Source organism: Artibeus jamaicensis, unplaced genomic scaffold (assembly GCF_021234435.1).
Source record: "Artibeus jamaicensis isolate MK-2021 breed Jamaican fruit bat unplaced genomic scaffold, CSHL_Jam_final contig_354, whole genome shotgun sequence".
Taxonomy (NCBI): domain Eukaryota; kingdom Metazoa; phylum Chordata; class Mammalia; order Chiroptera; family Phyllostomidae; genus Artibeus; species Artibeus jamaicensis.
The window spans coordinates 38,146,083-38,165,832 of record NW_026521803.1 but is presented as its reverse complement, the minus strand read 5'-3'; the positions used below and the strand labels follow the sequence as shown (position 1 = coordinate 38,165,832).

The following is a 19,750-nucleotide window of genomic DNA, read 5'->3' as shown; positions in this document are numbered from 1 at the left end:
AATCACTTGAAAGACAGGCTTGGCTGTGGGTACTGGAAATCACCGTAGATTTGCCTTTCTTTGAGGCTTTGCTACCTCTTCTCTCCCTTTCAAGTAGGTTAAATTTGCCCTTGTTTTAAGTTACTCAATAAGAGAGCATTAGAGAATTATTTTCCAAAATCGACTGGCTGCCTCAATAAACCAATGATCTGATTCCCGTGACCTACATCAGTTAATGCTTTGTGAGAAATCTATTTCCATTTAAATCTGTATTTGTTGTTTTACTCCTATTATTGTTCTGTCCATGGAAGGTGCTAGAACAGACACAATGCAAGGGAATGGCTATTTTCTGTGTTGGGAAACATCAGTGAATTGCAGGAGGAGCATGGAGTCGGGGCGGGTGGACACTCACTGCTCTCACTGAGCTGGCACAGTGGCCTGAGATGCTGCACCCTTTCTCCTGCTTTGACATTTTGAATTAGCAGATGAGTGTAGACTCCCTGTGTCTTTGTAGGTACTCACAGAATGAGAACAGACCCACAAAAGCTCAGCAGTGTCAGATATAGCAAGTTCCTGTTTGCTGATTGCAAACACATTCTTTATTCAAGCAGGACCTGGTACATATGGGCTCACTATTGGGAGGTGGTTTCTAAAATCTTATCCATTTTATTTGCTGGCTTGAAAGACACTGTTGTAATTTACTCTCTACTTACAGAGTGCATGCTTATTAAATCAGACTGCTTTAAATTCAAAGGCCACATTTGGGTAACTGAGTCTTTTTAGACATTTTGTGACTATTCTAAGAAAGATAAGTGAGAAAAAATTTTTTTAATTTTTTGGCCAATGAAATGAAAGCTGAAACTCTGGAAGTCATTGGTAGATTACACAGGCTTGCTCTAACAGGGGCTAGTTTGTGGCAGTTTGGGAAGTATCTTTGCCTTGCTGAGTTGGCGTAGTAGTCTGCACCAAATAAGACTTAACCCATTATTTTAACTAAAACCACTAGCTTAGGACAAATAAACAATCTGTGCTTAAACAGAGATATCTTTATGTTGTAAAGTTTGTATATGTTTGTATACTTAACACAAAATTAAATAGCTACACAAAAATTAAATATCCATGTATTATAAATAACAATATAGACTGTCGTTCCTGTTCAGATTCAAAATACATTAGAATGACTTTTAACAATGCAAAAGGTTCTTTTGCATTGGTAAAAATCACCATTAAGTGTTAGGCATTACTGATTAATTCTGATGTTTAAATGACTAATTGTTTAAAAATATGACATATTTTACTACCCACAAAATTGGGTATATTCACTATGAAGAAAAATTGCAATAACTCTGTAACAAAAGCAGGTTAAAACTTAGGATTTGTCTGCGTTTCTTTCTTTTTTTAATTTAAAAATATGAATTAGATTTTATGTGGCCTACATTTATAAATAAATATAGGTCATGACACATATATCTTTACAGTACTATATTTAGAGTATACATTTATGTTGTAAAAGGTTACATAATTAAATAACATTTAATTTGGAAATTAATTGTTTTTATTTGATGGTGAGACCTTTGAGCTTCAACATGTAACAAGAAAACTTATTTTTTATAGAAGTCATTTACATGCAGAGTTCTTTAATAAAGTGAACCATTGCCCTCTGTCTGACATAAAAATTATATTTACACAGTGTTTTTTTGCTTCAGGGGAATCGATGGGAATAAGGTGTGAGCACCGTGTCCTCAACAGCTCAATTCTTTTCCTCTCGCAACTTGAACACTTGAGGATCGTCTCAGACTTAAAATTTGGCTCATCCATGACCTCACCTTCCCAGAAGAACCCTGCCTGGTGTGTCCAGAGGAACACTTCCCTGGTGCTCCTTCTTCCTTCCCCACCTGCCCCCTGTCTTAAGCCCAGATTGCCCTGTGCTTGTAGTTATTAGCACGGCCGCCTTTGCAGAGAGGTGGGTCTTTGCCTCTAGATTCTCCCAAACCTAGAACAGTGCCTTGTGCTCAATGCATATTTGAATGAATGCCTCTGTGGCAGGATTTGTCACTCCAGGATTTTTCTGGGAAATACGAAGGTGAAGTTGAATAACACCTTATTTCCCCAAATATGGTCCTAGGTCATATGAGAGCACACTCAGAATAATACCTCTTTCCCCTAAACCAAATCCCTCAGATGGAATTTTAAATACACAAATTGGAAGGTGGAAAGCAGAAGGGGGAGGGGCGGGGCAGGCAGAACTGACGGGGGGGGGGAGGCACAAAGGGACCTTTTCCAGGGTGATGGAAATAGCTTGATTGGCATCACAGTTGCACAGCTGTGTGCATTCTCTCAAAACTCATTGAACTACATTTTTAAAATACGTGCATTTCATTGTTACGAAATTTTATCTCAAAGTTGACCTAAGCAGAAGAAAGTCAGAGGAGAAATCTTTGGGATTTATTGTTTGGTTCGGAAAGATGGATTAATTAGTGACTAACGGCATTTGCTCATGCCACTGTTCAATATCAAGTTCAGGGCTTTCACTCTTTTTTTCTCTCCTTCTTACCTTGCCTGAATGGAGCATCGGCGCTCATTGAGTTCTTGCAGCTGGAAGGGAGGAACAAGCAGGAGCAATGAGCGGACTGACAGCTGACTCCGCACAGCACTTTATTTTAGTTCTGGTACCTTCGGGGAACCTGGGAGACTTCAGCTGGAGGCTCAGCTCCCACAATGAATCACGGGTGGGCGGGGGGAGGTATTGCAGCAATAAACACCCTGCTCAAAGAGAATAATCCTAAGAATGGCTTTTGAATAGACTTAGTTAAAGAAGCATCTGTAAAACCCACCAGGTTTCTAATGTACTGTTCTTTTCAAGGGTTTGATATAGAATGTTCTCTGGGTAATTTGAAGAAATCTCGAGGGGAAGAGAAAAATACGTGTTCAGAGGCACTTTGAAGCATGTTCCCTGTGCTGGGGGATTTGCCCAGTGGCCCTGCTGGGGTGAAGGTGGGCCCCCTTGGCTGCTGTGTAGAATGGAGATGAACCTGGACAAATCTAAAGTTGTTCGGTGGCCTTGCAGCCTGCCACAGCTCTGCAGATGGACACAGGAGTGGTACCCAGAGTTCAGGTGCTCACACCTGTGATGTTCTGGCACATGGGGGGTTGTCTTCAATCTGAGGCTGTCAGAACAGGTTCGAGAGTCAGGGCTCGCTCTGTGAAAGTCACAGCTTCAGACTCCTGAGTGTGAAGAAAGTTCGGAACTCCGTCTGGATTCTCACTGATGGTCGTAGCACTTGCTGTGAGCTGGGCAGGTCCTGGTTAAGGTTCCTCACTCAGCTCTCTTTCCTTTGGTTTCTTGGAAATGGTCCTTTATTAAGACACTGCATCTGTAAAGCCGATATTTCCTATTGTCTTCCCCAAATAACTATGAAAATGTTTTGCATTCTATAGTTTGATGGGAAATTCAGGTGAGGTAACTAATGTTAGAGCAGCATGCTAATGTGAAGATTGGTGTCTCCAGAGCAACATACTGAATGTAGGGGACTGAGGGCAGGGCTGGCGAGAAGTCAGGTAGAGCTGGGGCCCGCAAACAACGGCCTGTCTTGGGAAATGCAGTTCCACTGGGATATGGCCTTGCCTGGTATTGGACACGTGGTCTGTTGTCTGTGACTGCCTTCACATTTTGGTGACAAAGAGTATATGCAGAGCCCCAAATACTCATTCCCTGCTGCTTTGCAGAAAAGAAACGTGGGTCCCCTATGTAGGTAAATGTGACGGGAAAACATTTAAAAACAAATTGCCTTAAGGTTTCAGTTTGTGCTGGAGTTTGTGATGGGGTGAAATATAGGTGTAGGGATGGCACGTGTGTGTGGTTTGTATGATGAAAATGCAAACATTTACATGGGAAGTTGGGGGCCTTCAGAGGTCCTCTCTACCCCGCACATGGAGTGCAGGGCATTGGGACGGAGATGGCCGCACAGAGAGGCCTGCTCCCTGTGCAGTTTGCCTGCGGGGGGGGAGCGGGAGTCCACAGCCCTTAATGCACAGCTCCAAGCTCCCCAGCCCTTCCCCCGAACGGTGTGCATCCTGGCACTGGGCTGTCATTAGGTTGCCTTGAGAGACCATCTTAAATGTCTGTGTCCCTGGAGGCTCCTGGCCCGCATTGCTACCTGGGATGGTGCCAATGTGGGTCAGATGTGATGCTTAACCAAATAAAGGATATTTTGGTGTCCTTTCTTGCTCTCCAGTGTCTCTGGAGTGGAACCACAGTGGGCCAGCTTGTGAGCTCCTTGGTTTCCAACGCCCTTTCTGACTCTAACAGGAAATTACTTTTCTCTGCATGGTGGACCTAAGCCCTGCGTGTCATCAACTGAAAATCTGATCACTTGAAGAAGAGTCCCCTCCAGTGCTCTGTCCACCCTCCCCGTTTCCCGTGGTTTTTTCAGGGAGCGCGTCCAGGCTCCCCAAGGTCAGATTTTGTCTGCCATGGTGTCTGCAGTGCCCTGAGCACACGGTGGGTTCCCAGTGAAGATTCGTTTTCCTCCACTACATATTTTGCCTTAGTAGGTGTCCAGCCATTGAGAAGACTTTAGGATTTCCATTTGTTTTCCATTTCTGTGGCTTTACTATGTGTCTGGCTCATCAGTTCATTCAGCTGTACTTAGAGTTCTGAGTTGGGGTGATCACTTTCTCTTTGCTCTACCCGCCTGCCTGTCTGTCTGTCTGGTGACATCTTTTATTAACCCTTCTCTCTGGGGAGCCTGGGATCCCCTGACAATCTTTTATAGCTCTTCCCTGCTTTTATGACTGTCTGCAACTTTGTCTTTGCTGCCACTGGGTGATCAGAGCAAATGAAGGTGAGTCAGAGCAGATCAGTGTGTCTGATTAATGCTGATGTTAACCTTGGCCTTCAGGGCAGCCGGACAGCCAGGCAGGCTTCTTTTCAAGGGAGTGTTGGGATCACCTTCACCTAGTAGCAAGTTAAGGTAATAGGGGTATTTTACTTGGTCTGGGAAGGTTATTCTTTAGATATTAGTTATTCTTTTGATCATTGCTACAATCAGTTGTGGCTGTTTTTTGTGAGGGTGTTAGTGCTATTTAGACTCATTCATTAAAACCATATAAGGAAGAAGCTCCAATGTAAGTTGCCTCCGATTTATCAGGTGCCCAATGTCTCGTGCACATGTGCAGTTCAAGATCATGACCAGCTAAGGCTTATATGCTGTCTATCAGGTGTGACGAGCATAGGACACACAGCCCAACAATGCTTGTCCTAGCTTCAGAAACCCAGGAGTGTGTTTGGCGATCAGTGAGGTCAGTGAGGATTATTTTTACTGGAAGGTGCCCTAGGGATCACCTAGTCCAGGCCCTTGCAGCTGAGGACACTGGTGCACAGACAGGTGATTTGCTTAAGGCAACCCATGTACTTAAGGGCAGAATTAGAGCTAACATCCTCACTTCCTGATCCTTAATAGTAATCATTATCTGATAGTAAAACAAAGAAGCCAATAAACACCAGTGGTTACATTTATCTTTAATTCCTTAAGATGTCTTCATTTCAGTATTCTTTGATTTTAACCACGTATCACTATATTGTGGGTGGCTCAAGTTCATTCATCTTTTTACCAGACTTGTCTTAATGAAATGCTCCTGAGCAAATACATTTCTGGAGAGCCTGGGTTAAGCAGTCTGGTGAGCTATGTTTTGGCAGCTACAGAATCGGCACATGCAGACCAGGATGGCACCTATGCTGTGGTCGGCTCCACTGGGCCCAGTGGGCAGAGTCAGTCCTTTGGTTGTGCAGCAGGTCCCTGGACTGACCTTGACATTCTGGCCAGTCTGCTGCTCTCTGTCTGTTTCACTATCGATCTCTCCGTCCCACGCCTGCCTGCCTCGGCTGCCAGGGCCAGCCTGCCTCCAGCACTGTCACCATCCCCTGCCCTATCCCCCATGGCTGGCCAAGACTTTGAAGTGACAGTTTTCATTTTCTGAATTATTTGCACTGTCAGATGCAGCAAAACAGGATGCTCACAGGAAGGAACTGTGCAAATGGTAGAGACTGGCCCGTGGAACTCTCACTGGAAACTTGTCAGTATCCACCGTCTTCTCCATCAAAACAAAGACAGTAGTCTCACCAATTGGGCTCTACGTGGATTTGGTAACTGCGCCCTGAGCGAATTACTCTCTGCTACCAGAGGACCAAAAGCCAGTGACATCTGTCACTGCCAGGCCATTGCCTTTCTTGCCACTAATTGAAGTGTTTGCTGAGGTCCAGTATAACTAAGTGGTCTTGCCAGCTGAAATACCACATTAAATGGAAGGGTAATTATTTGGTTTAATCCCATTTCAAATATTTACCTTTTCTCGAAGACTTGAGGAAGTGGCCTGCATCAAAAAGACACACTATTTCAGTTAAAATAAGAAAAGTAGTAGAGTGTCTAGTTCCATCTCTAGCTGGGATTTTTCTCAACCCAGCCATTGACTTTAAGGTCCTCATGCAGACCATCCAATGAGACGAGTCAAGGTCAGCCAGGTGTAATCAATATCAGTTCTTGCAACAGTTCTGAGGGTCCGGAATTAATGCCGCTGTCGCAAATCTAAATCAGGATGTATGAAGAGTCTTAAGGGTAAAAGAGTGAAAGATGATTAGAGTGAAACTATCTGGATTACTTATTTCATTGGCTTTTTGGTCCTCAGGCCTGGACTTCTAAAAATAACTGAGATTATAAAAATTCAGTGTTGGAGACCATTGCGAGGTGTTATACCCACGCCTTTTATAAAGATGCTTAACATTACAGAGGTTTTTTTTTTTAAGAAGAAATTTTATGTTGTGAAAATATGTTATCAAGTGCCAGATATTACTGCCTGAAGGACAGCGGTAGCAGACCCTTTGGTCTTCGGCAGTTTTTCCCCCAAACCACGCCTCCCCCATATATATACATCTCAGTTCATTTTTTCAAGTATTTTAAAACCGAGGCATGCATTAGTGTGTAGTCCAGCGATTACTCAAGGTCTTTTATCTGCGTGTGGTACCACTGATACGATCCGTGAAACTAAGTATCGTTTTATGAAGATGTGTTTGAACGTAAGTTCTACCCTGTAAGCCATAATTATTTTGAGAATGCCCTCCCTTTTTGTGGCCTGTTTTCCTCTTTGATCTTGACTTTAGGTTCTTACAGAATAAACTGTGGTGACATTTTTAAATCGTTCCAGTCTATTTTGGTGTATGCTTGTTCTTGGGCACCCCAGCAAGGGACCTGTTCTTTTAAATTTAATGAGCCCCGGAGCATCTGATCCTGCCCAGCAGTCACTGGTGCACACTTGTGCCTTTGGCTGTGATCTCTGGGGTTTTTTTTGAACCAGCATGGCCCTTGTTTCTGTTTCTCTTCCTTCTGTGGTTTGCTCACGTATTTTGCTGAGTGTATGTTGAAAGGGAGAAAGGATGATTCATCATTAGCGTCGGTCCCCAGCCTCATAAATTTTCTTCTCTTTACCTCACTAATCATCGTCATCATCATCACTAGTTATGCTCCAGAAAGTAAAGTGGAATGCAGTGCAGGCTGGCGTGGGAGAGAACACACCGGCATGTAAATCAGAGAGACTGCTGTCAAAATGACTTGAGTGACTACATGTGGGACTGTCTCACCATTCCATTTGGCCTGTCTGGTGAGACCTTGGAGCTGACTTGGATGGAGTTGGCGATTTGAGTAGTGTAATCTAATTTGAAGAGAGCTCAACAGCAATTAAGTGAACATTATTACTTGGAACCTTAATTCATGGAGAAAATTGCATGTCGCTGCTGTTAAAAAAAAAATGGTGCGGTAGGTCTTGGGTCAGGGCCAAGGAGAACACTTGCATTTCTCCCGAGCTGTTCACGAGGGCAGTTCCGTGAGAGCTAGGAAGCGCCTCTGGGCAGGTCACACACAGAACCTGCCCAACTGTAGGGACAGTTGGGAGGAAGGAGGGAACTGGCACCGAGTCCTTCACCGCCTGGCAGTACGGGACTCTGAACTCACAACTCCATCCTCCCCATTTGGCCGAGGGGGGAAGCAGGTCCCGAGAAGTTAAATGACTTGCTCCTGTGTGACAGAGTGAGGATTTGACCCAAGATTCTTTGAGGCCAGAGCCGCCCCCCCCCATTCTCCCACATTTTTATAAGAAAGGGAAGTAAGTAACAGGGGACAAGAGGAAAGTTAAGAAATAAATTGGTATCCGGAAACATTGTTTGTTCTCCACTCCGGCTGCGTTGAGGGTGGTCGCCCTCAGAGGCCATTGTCAGGGAGGGCTGTGTCCAGATTCATAAAGTTGGAGCAATCTGTGCTTTTCTCAGCTATCCCTGCCCAGCGCTGTCATCTCTGCCACGGTGGCTCAGAGATCTGTCCTCCCATGCCAGACACATTGCTGTCTCCCTGTGGGTAATAACGTCATGGCCTGACCTCCGTCGATGGGCTTACATGGTAAGGATAGATAAGGGAGAGAATTTGCCAGTACTGACCAGCAAACCCTGTGTTTTCATTGAGAAAGAATACATTCAGTACTGCGGACGTGAAGTTCGAAGAATTCCGCCCTGGTCACTAACATGCTGGGCGTCCCCGCTCCAGTCCCCACTCCCCACCGTCCATACACTTTCCCCTTCCTCAGCTCCACTCGCTGCCTTCGCTTGCTCATGGGGTGGAGGGTCCCCACACCGGACAGCACACACCTGACCACCCATCTGTCTTGGAGCACCTGAGCCTGCCTTCTCTGCCCCTCTTGGCTCAGATTTCTGTTTTCCGAAGAGTAAAAGAAGCATTCCTTGATTGTCCCCGCTCTGAGCGACCCCTGGACCTCACACTCACTGTCTCCCTGGGGGCTCTCATTCTTAGCCCTCCAGCAGCCTCCCCGGGCTCCATCCATCTCATGCGGACACCGCTCAACGGTACCAGCCACCTCCTGGTCTCTGAACCGTGAGGTCCCTCTCAGGCTCACTCTCAGAACTCTTTGCCTGGGACACAGTGATGAGTTTCCTCCTACTCTGCCCCTATTTTTCCTGTAGACTGGGCTTAAATACAGGTTTTCCCTGAGGGTCTAATCTGTTCTGTTTTGCCTGTCTCTGGCTGAGGTCTCTTCTCTGTGGATGCTGCCTAGGTCTCTTGGGTCTGGTCCTGACTTTTCTCTGCAATATCAGCCTCACATTTTCAGCTTCTTTTTGACTCTGTAATAGCTCTCTGAAGAACACATGTCTTGTCTCTTCGAGCACCTCAGATGGAATACAGCCACAGACGTCATTGTCTTTCTCTTGGCGATCCCTGTGTTTCTCAGTGAGAGTGCCCTCCTCTCAAGACTTCCCTGGACTTCTTCCCTCCCCCAGGCTCATCGGAAGCCATGGCCAGGTCCCACCCGGCTCCCGTAAGACCTCTCAGCAGTCTGCGCCTCTTCATGCTAATGGCCCTGTTTGCTGCAGCTACTTATGACTCTTGTCTAATGTGAGAATAGTGTCCCGGCAGGTCTTTCGAATCTCTCCTGAATGTAGCTGCCTGATGAGTCATTCTTATACTCCTGACCTTGCCGGTGTTCCCTCGGTGCTCAGTAGAAAGCTCCCCGGCCTTGGCCCGGCACTGGAGGCTGTCCATGGCCGATGGTCTGTGGCCCTCGACCTGTGGCTGGCTTTGCTCATCCCTCCCCTCCCTGCAGGACCCGCTGTCCCTGGCTGGGCCGGTGGGTACGCATATCAAATATCCACCTGTAGGAACTGGAGCTCGGACACACTTGGGGATGGGCTCTCTAGGTGACTCTTGTTAGAAAAACTCCTGTAGTCAGTGTCTAGAAATAATTCTGTGATTGCTCACTTCCTTTCCTCTGCTCGGACTGATTTCTGACCGGGAAATAACCTGTTCTCTGATTTTACCTGTGGACGTCCTCCCCGTAATCCATGTTTGTCGGGGAGCCGCCTCTGATTCCTCCAGCTCCTGTGTGGCGTGCACCACTTCGTATGGGTAGCTGTTCAAGTCCTTCTAGGCTGGGAGTTTCTTACGGGCACTGACAAGGTCTTAGCTACAGGAACAAAAGTAAATACTGTGATGATTGACACATGGTAGCTGTGCAATGAAAATTGGAATCATAAATGAATGGAAGAGAAAAAAATGTACATTCATTCTGACCTAACTTTGAATTGCTTCAGGGCAGGATTTGGGTCTGATTCTTCTTCATATCCTGCAGTAGCTGGATGGGTGCATGATAGATACCGGATAGGTATTTTATTTTTCTATTTTTTTCCAGCTTTATTGAGACATAATTGACGAGTAAGATATTTCAAGTGTACATTGTGGTGATTTGGTAAACGCGTACATTGCGAAGGCCCCTCCCCTCCCTGTCTAGCTGGTTACACATCTGTCGTCTCACATACTTACACTCCTTTTTTTTCTTTTTGGTGAGACTATTTAAGTTCTACTCTCAGCAAATTTTAATCAATAAATATTTGTTGAAGTAGCGGATAGATAAATATGATATGCACTTTCTGAATGCTGTGTTACTGTATTACTTTTAATAATTTAATACAGCTAAAATATTTTTAAAATATGTTGCTCTCTTGGTTGTCATTTTGTTAATTTCTATCAGTGACTATTTTTTATGTCATACTTTTTCTGTGTTCTTAATTTTGACTTTAAGGCGTTTGTGCATTCTTAATTTCACAAAGGAAGTTAGGAAAAGAGGCTTGGCTTTTAAAGAAAAATGTGAAAGAGCTTTTCCATCTCTTTAGCTCCTGCCTCTGGGTGTGGGTGGGGTTCTAGGACTAGCAATTATTTCCACAATAGTGGTTGAATGGTTCTTTCCAGAGTCATCACAGCTCCATGCAGAGACACATAATTTGGATGCTTTCAGTAGGAAACAGGCGGGCGGCCTTTATTAACACTGCTTTGCACTAAGCTGTGCCTCCAGCCCCCCAGGCTGAGTCATACGGGGTTACCCTGCAGCTGAGCCAGGCCAGGAGGCTGACACTGTGGTTTTTCTGGGGGGGGGGGGGGGGGTGAAGTCTGCATGCCTGCCAGTCTTTCACTGGAGCACCTTTCACTGGAACACCTGGTTAGGATCAGTTCATGGTCTTTGCCGGTGGGCTTGTTACTTGGTGCAGTCCTAAGGAGGAATGAAATTAATAAGCAACCTGAATCCCCTGTGCCTTGGTGACCCCTGCTGCCTCAAGGTTCATTGCCACTTGTGGTTTGTGTGGTGGTGTTGTCTTATTTTTTGTGTCTTGTTTTACTGTTGTCTCTCTTAAAATCAGTAGACAAGAATGACCTTGGTTCAAGTGGCTTGATAGGCAAGGGGACAAGAGGCCGGTGTGTGCTGTCTTGGCGTCATTCTGATGACCTGTCAGAGAGAGGAACAGTCCCAACTCTTGTCCAGTGGCAACGTACTTACACGAAGCACCTACATTGTAAAGTTGTTTGCATTTGGCAATGAATACCTACAGGAGGGCAAGTGGGGTCAGGAAAAGAAAGTGAGAAGATTGAGGGACGGACATTTGCTTTTAGAGAATGCTACAAAGTTATTGGAAGCCGGAGAATTTCTCCAGTGTGTTAGAAGGATAATCCAGGTCCACTGGAATGTACAAAACAAGTAACAGAGTGGCCCTTTTATGAAACGTGGGACATTGTGTACCCACATATCCCGGAGGTATTTGGTTCTTTAGAAATGGGCGAAGTAGTCACCATGATGAGCCAGACAGACCCGGAATCCTACAGTCGGGGGGGGGGGGGGGGACTTTTAAGTTTTTGACCGACTGTCAAGACTTTTGAGCAACGGCACAAATCCATCCGATATGCCAACATCTCTGCTTGCTTGAGATAATTAACTCTGTGTGCATTTTTGTCTCCTTCAGAAATGAGCACACCTGAGCATCCTGGATGCCTCTGAGCTCATCGATCGCCTCGTGACTCTGGAAAGGCTCGACAAAGGAAGGTGCCAGAGCGGTGGCCTCTGAGAACAAGCTTCTTCCTCTTGGCCTTGCCTTCCCTGCTCCCAGTTCACGATGGAGACGATCTCCCAAGATTCTTTGCTGGAATGTCAGATCTGTTTCAATTATTACAGCCCCCGGCGCAGGCCCAAGTTGCTGGATTGCAAACACACCTGCTGCTCCGTGTGCCTTCAGCAGATGAGGACAAGCCAGAAGGATGTGAGGTGCCCGTGGTGCCGGGGCATCACCAAGCTGCCTGCAGGCTTCTCCGTGTCGCAGCTCCCCGACGACCCGGAGGTCCTCGCCATCATTGCCATCCCACACGCCTCTGAGCACACCCCGGTCTTCATCAAACTTCCCAGCAATGGGTGCTACATGCTGCCCCTGCCCATCTCCAAGGAGCGAGCGCCGCTGCCCGGAGACTCAGGCTGCCGCCTGCTGCCTGGGAACCAGCAGAAGTCTGTTACCGTGGTGACCATCCCGGCAGAGCAGCAGCCTCTGCAGGGAGGGCCCCCCCAGGAGGAGGCTGCCGAGGTGGCACCACCGGTGGTGGAGGAGGAGCCGGGCAGGCGTGGCGTGGCAAAGAGCTCCACCTGGTCTGGGGTGTGCACTGTGATCTTGGTGGCCTGCGTCCTGGTCTTCCTTCTGGGCATTGTGCTCCACAACATGTCTTGCATTTCTAAGCGTTTCACTGTGATATCCTGTGGCTGAAGAGGGCAGCAGGGAGGTCTCTCGCGGGTGCCGACCAGGGCTTGAGCAGGTGTTGGTGACTGGACCGAGGGGAGATGGTGGGGGCGACGCTGATCGTTTGGTGCCGAGGGCCGGCCTCCGGGCTGCCGCTTGATGAACCCAAAGCAGAGGACAGAATGCGAGGTCTCCACGAGAGGCCAGGCAGACCACTCTGAGCATTGATGGCAGCAGCTTTGAAGACGATTGCATGCATCCTCATAGTCACTTATTAAATGGACTGCAATTTATGATTTTCCAAAGCCACGTGGCAAGATAAACATATTCTAACTTGGACATGACTCTGCGCAAGTGCACACAATGTGGTCTTCTCTGAGTGTGGTAGATTAAACCGCAGATGCTATGTACAGATGCTAGAGAGTAGAATTAACCCTAGGAACCCATGGACAAGTTCAGCAATGACACCGGCGCTGGTTCCTTTCCTTTTTTTACAGTGAAACCCAGTCTTCCTTCAATTGCCAAGGCCCTTTATACCTTTTGAATGGCACCCCAATCATGATAAGTTCAGCGGACCATCATTTTTTTTGAAGGAAATATTTGAATAAGTGTTTCCGAAGTGTCGTCTTTTGTCAACGCGCCTTCATTTTTCTTCCCGTGGAATGAGAGCCGGGCCCGTGTTTCTTAAATGGAGGAAGCCCACCCGGGGAGCAGTGGACTGAGTAATGAGGAGACATGCCTCATCCTATAGGAGAACTCTTTGCCAATTTTTCTCAAGCCATCTCACAAAACCAGAATTTTAAATGTAAATATTGTGCATCGGTATGTGTGTGGTGTGTATGTGTAATTTGATTTGCCTCAGGTTTTGGATCTCGTCAGGAGAATCCCAGTAGGAAGGTTTGGTGGGTGTCAGCGAGTCCAGGGTCTGAAATGGTCACCTCCTGGGCACTGGGACCCACCGGTGAGGTGTTACGACGCACTTGTCACTTCCAACACTTGCTCCTCTTCTGTGTTGCAGTCCAGCCCCGTGTTGTGTAAGGCACAAATGGAGAGGAACAGGGCCTTACCTTTTCTCCCAGTTTGGGGTATTGAAATGGCCGTGAATGTCGTTACCCGGGGACATAGCTGGACTGGCATTCCAGTCGGCAGCCCGTGGTTATTTTTTTGAAAGGTATTATTGTCCCATGAGAGAATCATTCTGAACCATTCAGAATCCCAGTTTCCTCTTGTTGTAGAAGTAAGACTATTTCTTGTATTTTGACATGTTTTTGTTGGGAGAAGTGGCAAGGTAAACCAACAGCTCACATTCTCAATTTAAACGGACCAGTTCCTCCTAAATTCTCAAATATGCTTCAGTATGCAATGGTCTTTGGATGCTCACGAAGAAGGATCTGCTAGTATTAAGTGATAAATTGCTATGCCCGGAAGTGTGTGCATGCAGAAATAGCTGTGAGCTTTATGGCTCTTTTCTAATTTCTTTCATGGAATTCCTGGAGCAAGTGCTATATGACAAAGACTCCTCACAAATACGGATGTTTATGTTTCATTTAATCCATGCAGCTGGGGGAGGGCAAGATCAGCAGTAACTAGTTCCAAAAAGCAAGGCTTAGAAATAACCCTGTGTGATAGAGACAATTTAATTTACTTACATGCTAACTATTACCTTCAAGCAGCACAAAATATGCACATTAAACTGATGGAAATTGTGTTAGATAAAATGACAGTAGAATAACTGGAATCCAAAGCTAACGCTGTTCATTGGTGTGGGAATTCAATATACAAATGTGAGCTCGGGTCTTTCAAATCTTTCAAATTTTTTTTTTTCTGCAGACCTTTAGGAAACGTATTTGAAAGCTCAAGCTAGAAATTAGGTTAAAATGCCATTTTACTATGTAAGCTATTGGACATTATACAACAAATCTAGGATTTATTTGCTATTAATAATTTAGGTATCATATTAGCTGAATGCTGTCCTCTATTACGTAACATAATATACTGTTGGGTTAGTGTCAATTTCTCAGACTCAACCAGGCTGCTGTAATGCACGTCTGACCTCATTTCTCTTCCTCTTGGGGAAAAAAACCAACAAAACACAGGATTGTTGCATTAAGAACCCTGCTTTTCTAATGGACTTTACCCCTGCAATTTTCAGCCATGCCACGTTCCAGTTCGTTGTGTAAATGCTATCTGCATATGTTTATGTACAGTAGGAAATGACCGGCTGTGTAGCGTAGTATTTGATAAGACTTCTCTGTGTTAAGTAGGTTACACACAGACACTAACATGTATGACAGTCCAGTGCCCTTTGTTTCTTAGTGTAAAAATACTGAGTAAAAACATTCACGTAACTTCTCCTTCAAAGCAATCTGATGCCAGAACTGCAGTTAAGCAGCGGAAAATTAATCAGCTCTACGGTAGATTTTTGACTTTACAACCTAGAGTAACAATAATGACCAAATCAGAATTTTCTGTGCGAGTGTTACTGACATAAGAAATAGTGTTTGAGTGAATTCTGCCCACAGTTACTTGTGCACCTGTTTGTTAGGGTGTGCACTTGTGTGTGTTTGTGTGTGTGTGTGTGTGTGATGTCTCAGTCCGCCTGATAGAGTTTTTGTAGACTCGATGTTTACCATTGCTCCGGCCTCTCCTGGCAGTCACCCATGACACTGATAACTCATCTACCCCATGTGACCAAAGTCCAGTGACACAATCGGCCGGAATTTACAGTTGCACATCAGTGAAAAAAAACACAACAGAAAGCACAGAAAGTGAGAGCTGGAAGCAACCTCCGGGGCCTTCGTTTTGAGGACAAACCCACCGAGGCCCACAGAGTTGCGGAGTCACGTGGCAGCTTGGAATTCAGTAGCAAAGGGAGAGGAGAACTTTGCGCTGCGGCTTCCTCTTCTTCCCAAGCCTGTCGACCCCCCTGGGCACTGGATGAACTTTTCCAGGGTGGATGAATACCCTTCATGGACTCAACTCTTGCTTTAAAGTTTTTCTTTTGTAGATTTATATATTCATTTTTTAGTTAGCATCTACCTCTCTGGGAAATCAAAGGAGGGTTGATTTAGGGGTGAGTATAGACTTTTAAAGAAAACCATGTGATTTGAATTTTTTACTTGCAAACCATTGGCCCCCCAACCCCTCCGCCTTCTTTGTAAAGGACAATGAGTGTTATGTAAATAGTACACTATAAGAAGCATGAATTTTTGTTTTTATTAATGATCTTGACATTAGCCAGAGAAGGCTTACTGTGTTCAGTAGAGCCAGGTAGGCTATCAAAATGCATTGTCTTTGGAAAATTTCTGTACAGCTACCCAAGGCATAAGTTGGGATGAAAAGCAAATCCGTTATCAGTTCTCATCATACTGTGTGATCAGAAAGCTCTCAAGTATACTCTTTAAATATATAGTTAAGTTTTACTCTTCTGCACGACTGAAGAGTGGATCCCCTGGAAGTCAGACCATGGGGGTGCAGCCCTCGGGGCTGTCCAGGTTGGTGCGGCTCAGTCAAACTTTCTGTGATCATGGAAGTACGATGTAACCTGTGTGGTCCCGTATCAGGCAGTCGAAACGAGGTTAGTTTGCCTGAGTAACAGGATTTTGTATTTTATTATTTTAATGTATTTTAAGTTATTTAAATGTAGTCACTCATGGTTAGTGGCCAACACATTGGCCAGCACAGTTCTGGATGGTTGTGCAATGGTGTCTAGCATCGAAGTATTGGGAGTAACAGAGTAAGGCTAAGAAGACAGATTGTGGTTTAATAGTAACATGCAGTTGGCTAAAAAAAAAAAGAAAAGGAAAAAAGAAAACCCAAAACCTTTCTAGGCTTAAAAAGTGTGTGATCTCAAGTACCACGGTAAAAATTCATCGATTGCCCTTTGGGGTTATTCCTCAGATACTCTGGGTCAAGGCACGATCAGAGCACTCAGTGAAGCTTAAAGAGTGCTATTGAAGCCCCTTTCCTGGTGACTAGCTGCATGTGAGTCTGTTGCCCCCAAAATAGTAGTTAAACAGTAGCTGTAAACCATTTGACTTGCAAGTTGTGCATGACCTGTAACTGTGAAAATGTGTTTAGGGTTTTGTGGCCAAAAAATAAATGTTACAGAAAAAAAAAAAAGGGCCCGATGAAATCTCTCTTCACTTCCCACACCTTACCCGGACCTCACTGCTGCATTAGTGAGGTGTGGGGTGGTGGAGAGCAAGCATGTTCTACGCTGCTCGTGGAGAGTGTTTCTGTTCGCCCTGGGCGCCTGCCGGCATGTCCCTGTCTGGTGTGGCGTGTGTGGGTGTCATTCTCCGTTTGCCAGACTCTACCATAGGTACTATTTTGTCTTTAGTTTTGCTGGGTTTTTTTGACTTTTCGTTATCACTGAAAGAATTGAAGATTTGCAGCCGGGCCCAGATACTTTTTTTTTTAAACATTAAAAAAACATTGCCCATGGAAGTTACTAAAATGGCTTTTTAAGTGGGTAAATGGAAGCAGAAAATTCAGTGTGAGCTATATATTCATAGAAAGATCAGGCTCTTCCTGATAGTATAGCATTTGTTCCCGTCTAGATTTGGATGTTAATGAGTTCCCGTAGCTTGATTTGAAAACCCAGTCTGTGTCAAAACCGGTTAGTCTGCTTTTCATTGTTTCTGAATATAACACAAACCAAATGCATTTGCTCCCATTTTGCAGGATTGAGTTGATTCCCCCAACCCCAGAACCCGTCAGTGGGTGTTGACTCTTCTTTTTAAGCTTGTTTTTAAAAATTACTAAAAAAATATTTGGGTGGGGCGTAATGACAGTTTTTCTTTAGACTACAAGGAAGTTTGAGATCCAAAGTTACTGGTCTGAGAGGAGTGATCTGCAAAAGATTTTAATTTTGTCTCTTCTCTCAGAAAAATGATGCTGCTAACCCATCAGCATTTCATTTGCACACAAGACAAGTCATCGATCTGTTGTTCTGACGAAAAATAAGGGGATATTCAAGCCATTGATTTTTTTTCTGACAATTGATTCACATATAGGTGTAGATATATATATGTAGATATACGATTTTGCAGCAATGAGTTAAATCAAGTAAAGAATGCAATTGGTCATGGTTTTCAATTTGTGGCTTGCATAATGCTGAATTTAGATGTTCATATCTAAACAAATTCTATTGGCTGCACCCATTATGTCAAGCTGTCCACCTTTGTGAGTGTGTATAGAACTCAACTCTTGAGACTCTTCAAATATATGAAGAGGTGGGTTCCGCATCCACTTTCTTGGAACATCGTTGATGGTTGAAGAACTTAAATAGGTGAGGTGTTTAATTTCTATCTTCCAAACAGCCTCCTGTTTGGCCCTGCTCAAGTGGTCCTGGGTAGAGCACCGTTCTTCCTGAATTCTTAGAATGTGGCTCTGGTTTTTCTGTACAAGTTCCCTTGCACAGTTGAGCCAATGATCTTGTTGGGGTTTTTTGTTTGTTTGTTTTTTCAGGATTTACTGCCTGGGGTATCCCACTATCTGTATCTCACTTATGGTGTAGTGGTGCTTGAAAACACTCATCTCGTTAGCTAGACTTTCCTATTCTAATCTGAGGTTTTTGATACTATTCATATTGTATGAATCCTTTTAGGGACAATCAGTAATTATTTGTGGCAAAGTACTGAGGGCTCTTGAAGTCTGTAACAGCATGGATTTTCCTTGTTTTTTGGGGGGTGTTTTCTATAGCTCTGCCTGTTCTAGACACTGCCCTAAATTCATCATCTTGGCTGTAGGGCTAGTGGCCAACGTGCAAGTCTTCTGTGGTCCTCCCCGGAGTGTGAGTTACTGGGCTATTCTAACAAGAGTTTTCCAAAGGGACGCTCAGTCTTTAACTTGACATTGGCTTTTTGAGAATCCAGGAGTAGAAGGTTGGGTATGATTGATAGTGGTGAAGGAACTGGGCTGTAAGAGGAAGGAAATAGATGAGGCAACTGCCCCTTTAAGGGACCAAGGTGATATTTATGTCATCTCTGTTCAAACAGTGGCAGGATGGATGAGCTGCTATCTTACACTTGCTTCAGACAATTCCTGTATGGGGTTTCCTGGCTGAAGTACAACCCAGCTGTTGAGTGGATCCTGTGTGGAACTGGTGGAGGCGTGGCCTTGGACCTATTGCACAAGATGGATGGATCTGCTCTGAGAGTGAGGAAAGATAAGCATAAAAGGGAAGGAAATCTGTAAGGGGATTATAGGTCCAAAGCAAACTGGGTAGGAGCTGGAGGTCAGCATGGCCTACCAGATTCAGTCCACAGTGTTTCTGTTGAAGGCATTACAGGGTTGTGCCAAGTGGATGAGAGGGTCCAAGGGTCCCCCCGAGTGGTCGGCCACACTGGGCAATTTCAGAGCCTGCTCCATCGTTGGTGCTGAGTCATGGACAAACTCTGCTCACAACATCTTCTTAGCCAAGGAACACGATGCCTGTACCTGGGCACGTGTCCTAATGTGACTAGGTTAATACCAGGGGGAAGATGCGTTCAAGAACATTTAGGTTTCTGTCCTGGTTGTTGTCATTTATTCTGTTTTCCTCCCATCGCTCGTTCCTGTTTGCCTCACTTGACAGTGGCAGGTGGGGAGGCCGGTTTCAGCTCGGGTGGTTTTGAACTCCAACTTCAGCCGCGCAGCTGCCGCACAGGGTCCCTGCGCTCGCGGCTGCACCAGCGGTTGCCAGGCCCTCTTCATAACCAATACTCCAGTCAGGTGGCTAGATTAATGCTGCTCAGAGGCTGCTCACTCAAGTCCGGGACAGGTTTCATTTATAATTATGTGGATTATTTATTTTAGGAGCTTTTCTTTGAAAGGGTTGAATCGCCCTACAGATAAATGAGCTGCCGGGCTGTGTAGAAAACACTGTCTAAATGTTGCCAAATACTGACTTCATAAGTGGGGGTGGGGTAGGGGGGGAGTTTATCAAGCTGCTGTGTATTAATCTGAATGTCTTAAAAGCATTCTTGCTTGCTCTCTCTGTTGTAGATGGTGTCTTAGTAAGTCCTGAGTTTTTCCGATGAACTCGATTTTAATATATGGTATTTTTGTATGCCAAACTGGTGTCTTGTCCTTTGTATATGTGGTAATGTTGATTTTATGACTACTGTTAAAACACATTTGCTATGATTAAAATTCATAAAACGATTTCAAATAGACTCATGC

At 45.1% G+C, this 19,750-nt stretch overlaps 1 protein-coding gene across 2 annotated transcripts in view; it reads left to right on the top strand.

The window, feature by feature from the left end:
• RNF152 (ring finger protein 152) overlaps positions 1-16,397 on the top strand; it is a 58,157-nt gene extending 41,760 nt beyond the window's left edge. For both annotated transcript variants that reach the window (XM_037156403.2, XM_037156404.2), the window contains exon 3: positions 11,825-16,397. In XM_037156403.2, coding sequence (XP_037012298.1) covers positions 11,975-12,610 — 636 coding nt within the window. In that variant the 5' untranslated portion in view covers positions 11,825-11,974 and the 3' untranslated portion in view covers positions 12,611-16,397. The remainder of the gene's footprint in view (positions 1-11,824) is intronic.
• The last annotated feature ends 3,353 nt before the right edge of the window (positions 16,398-19,750 follow it).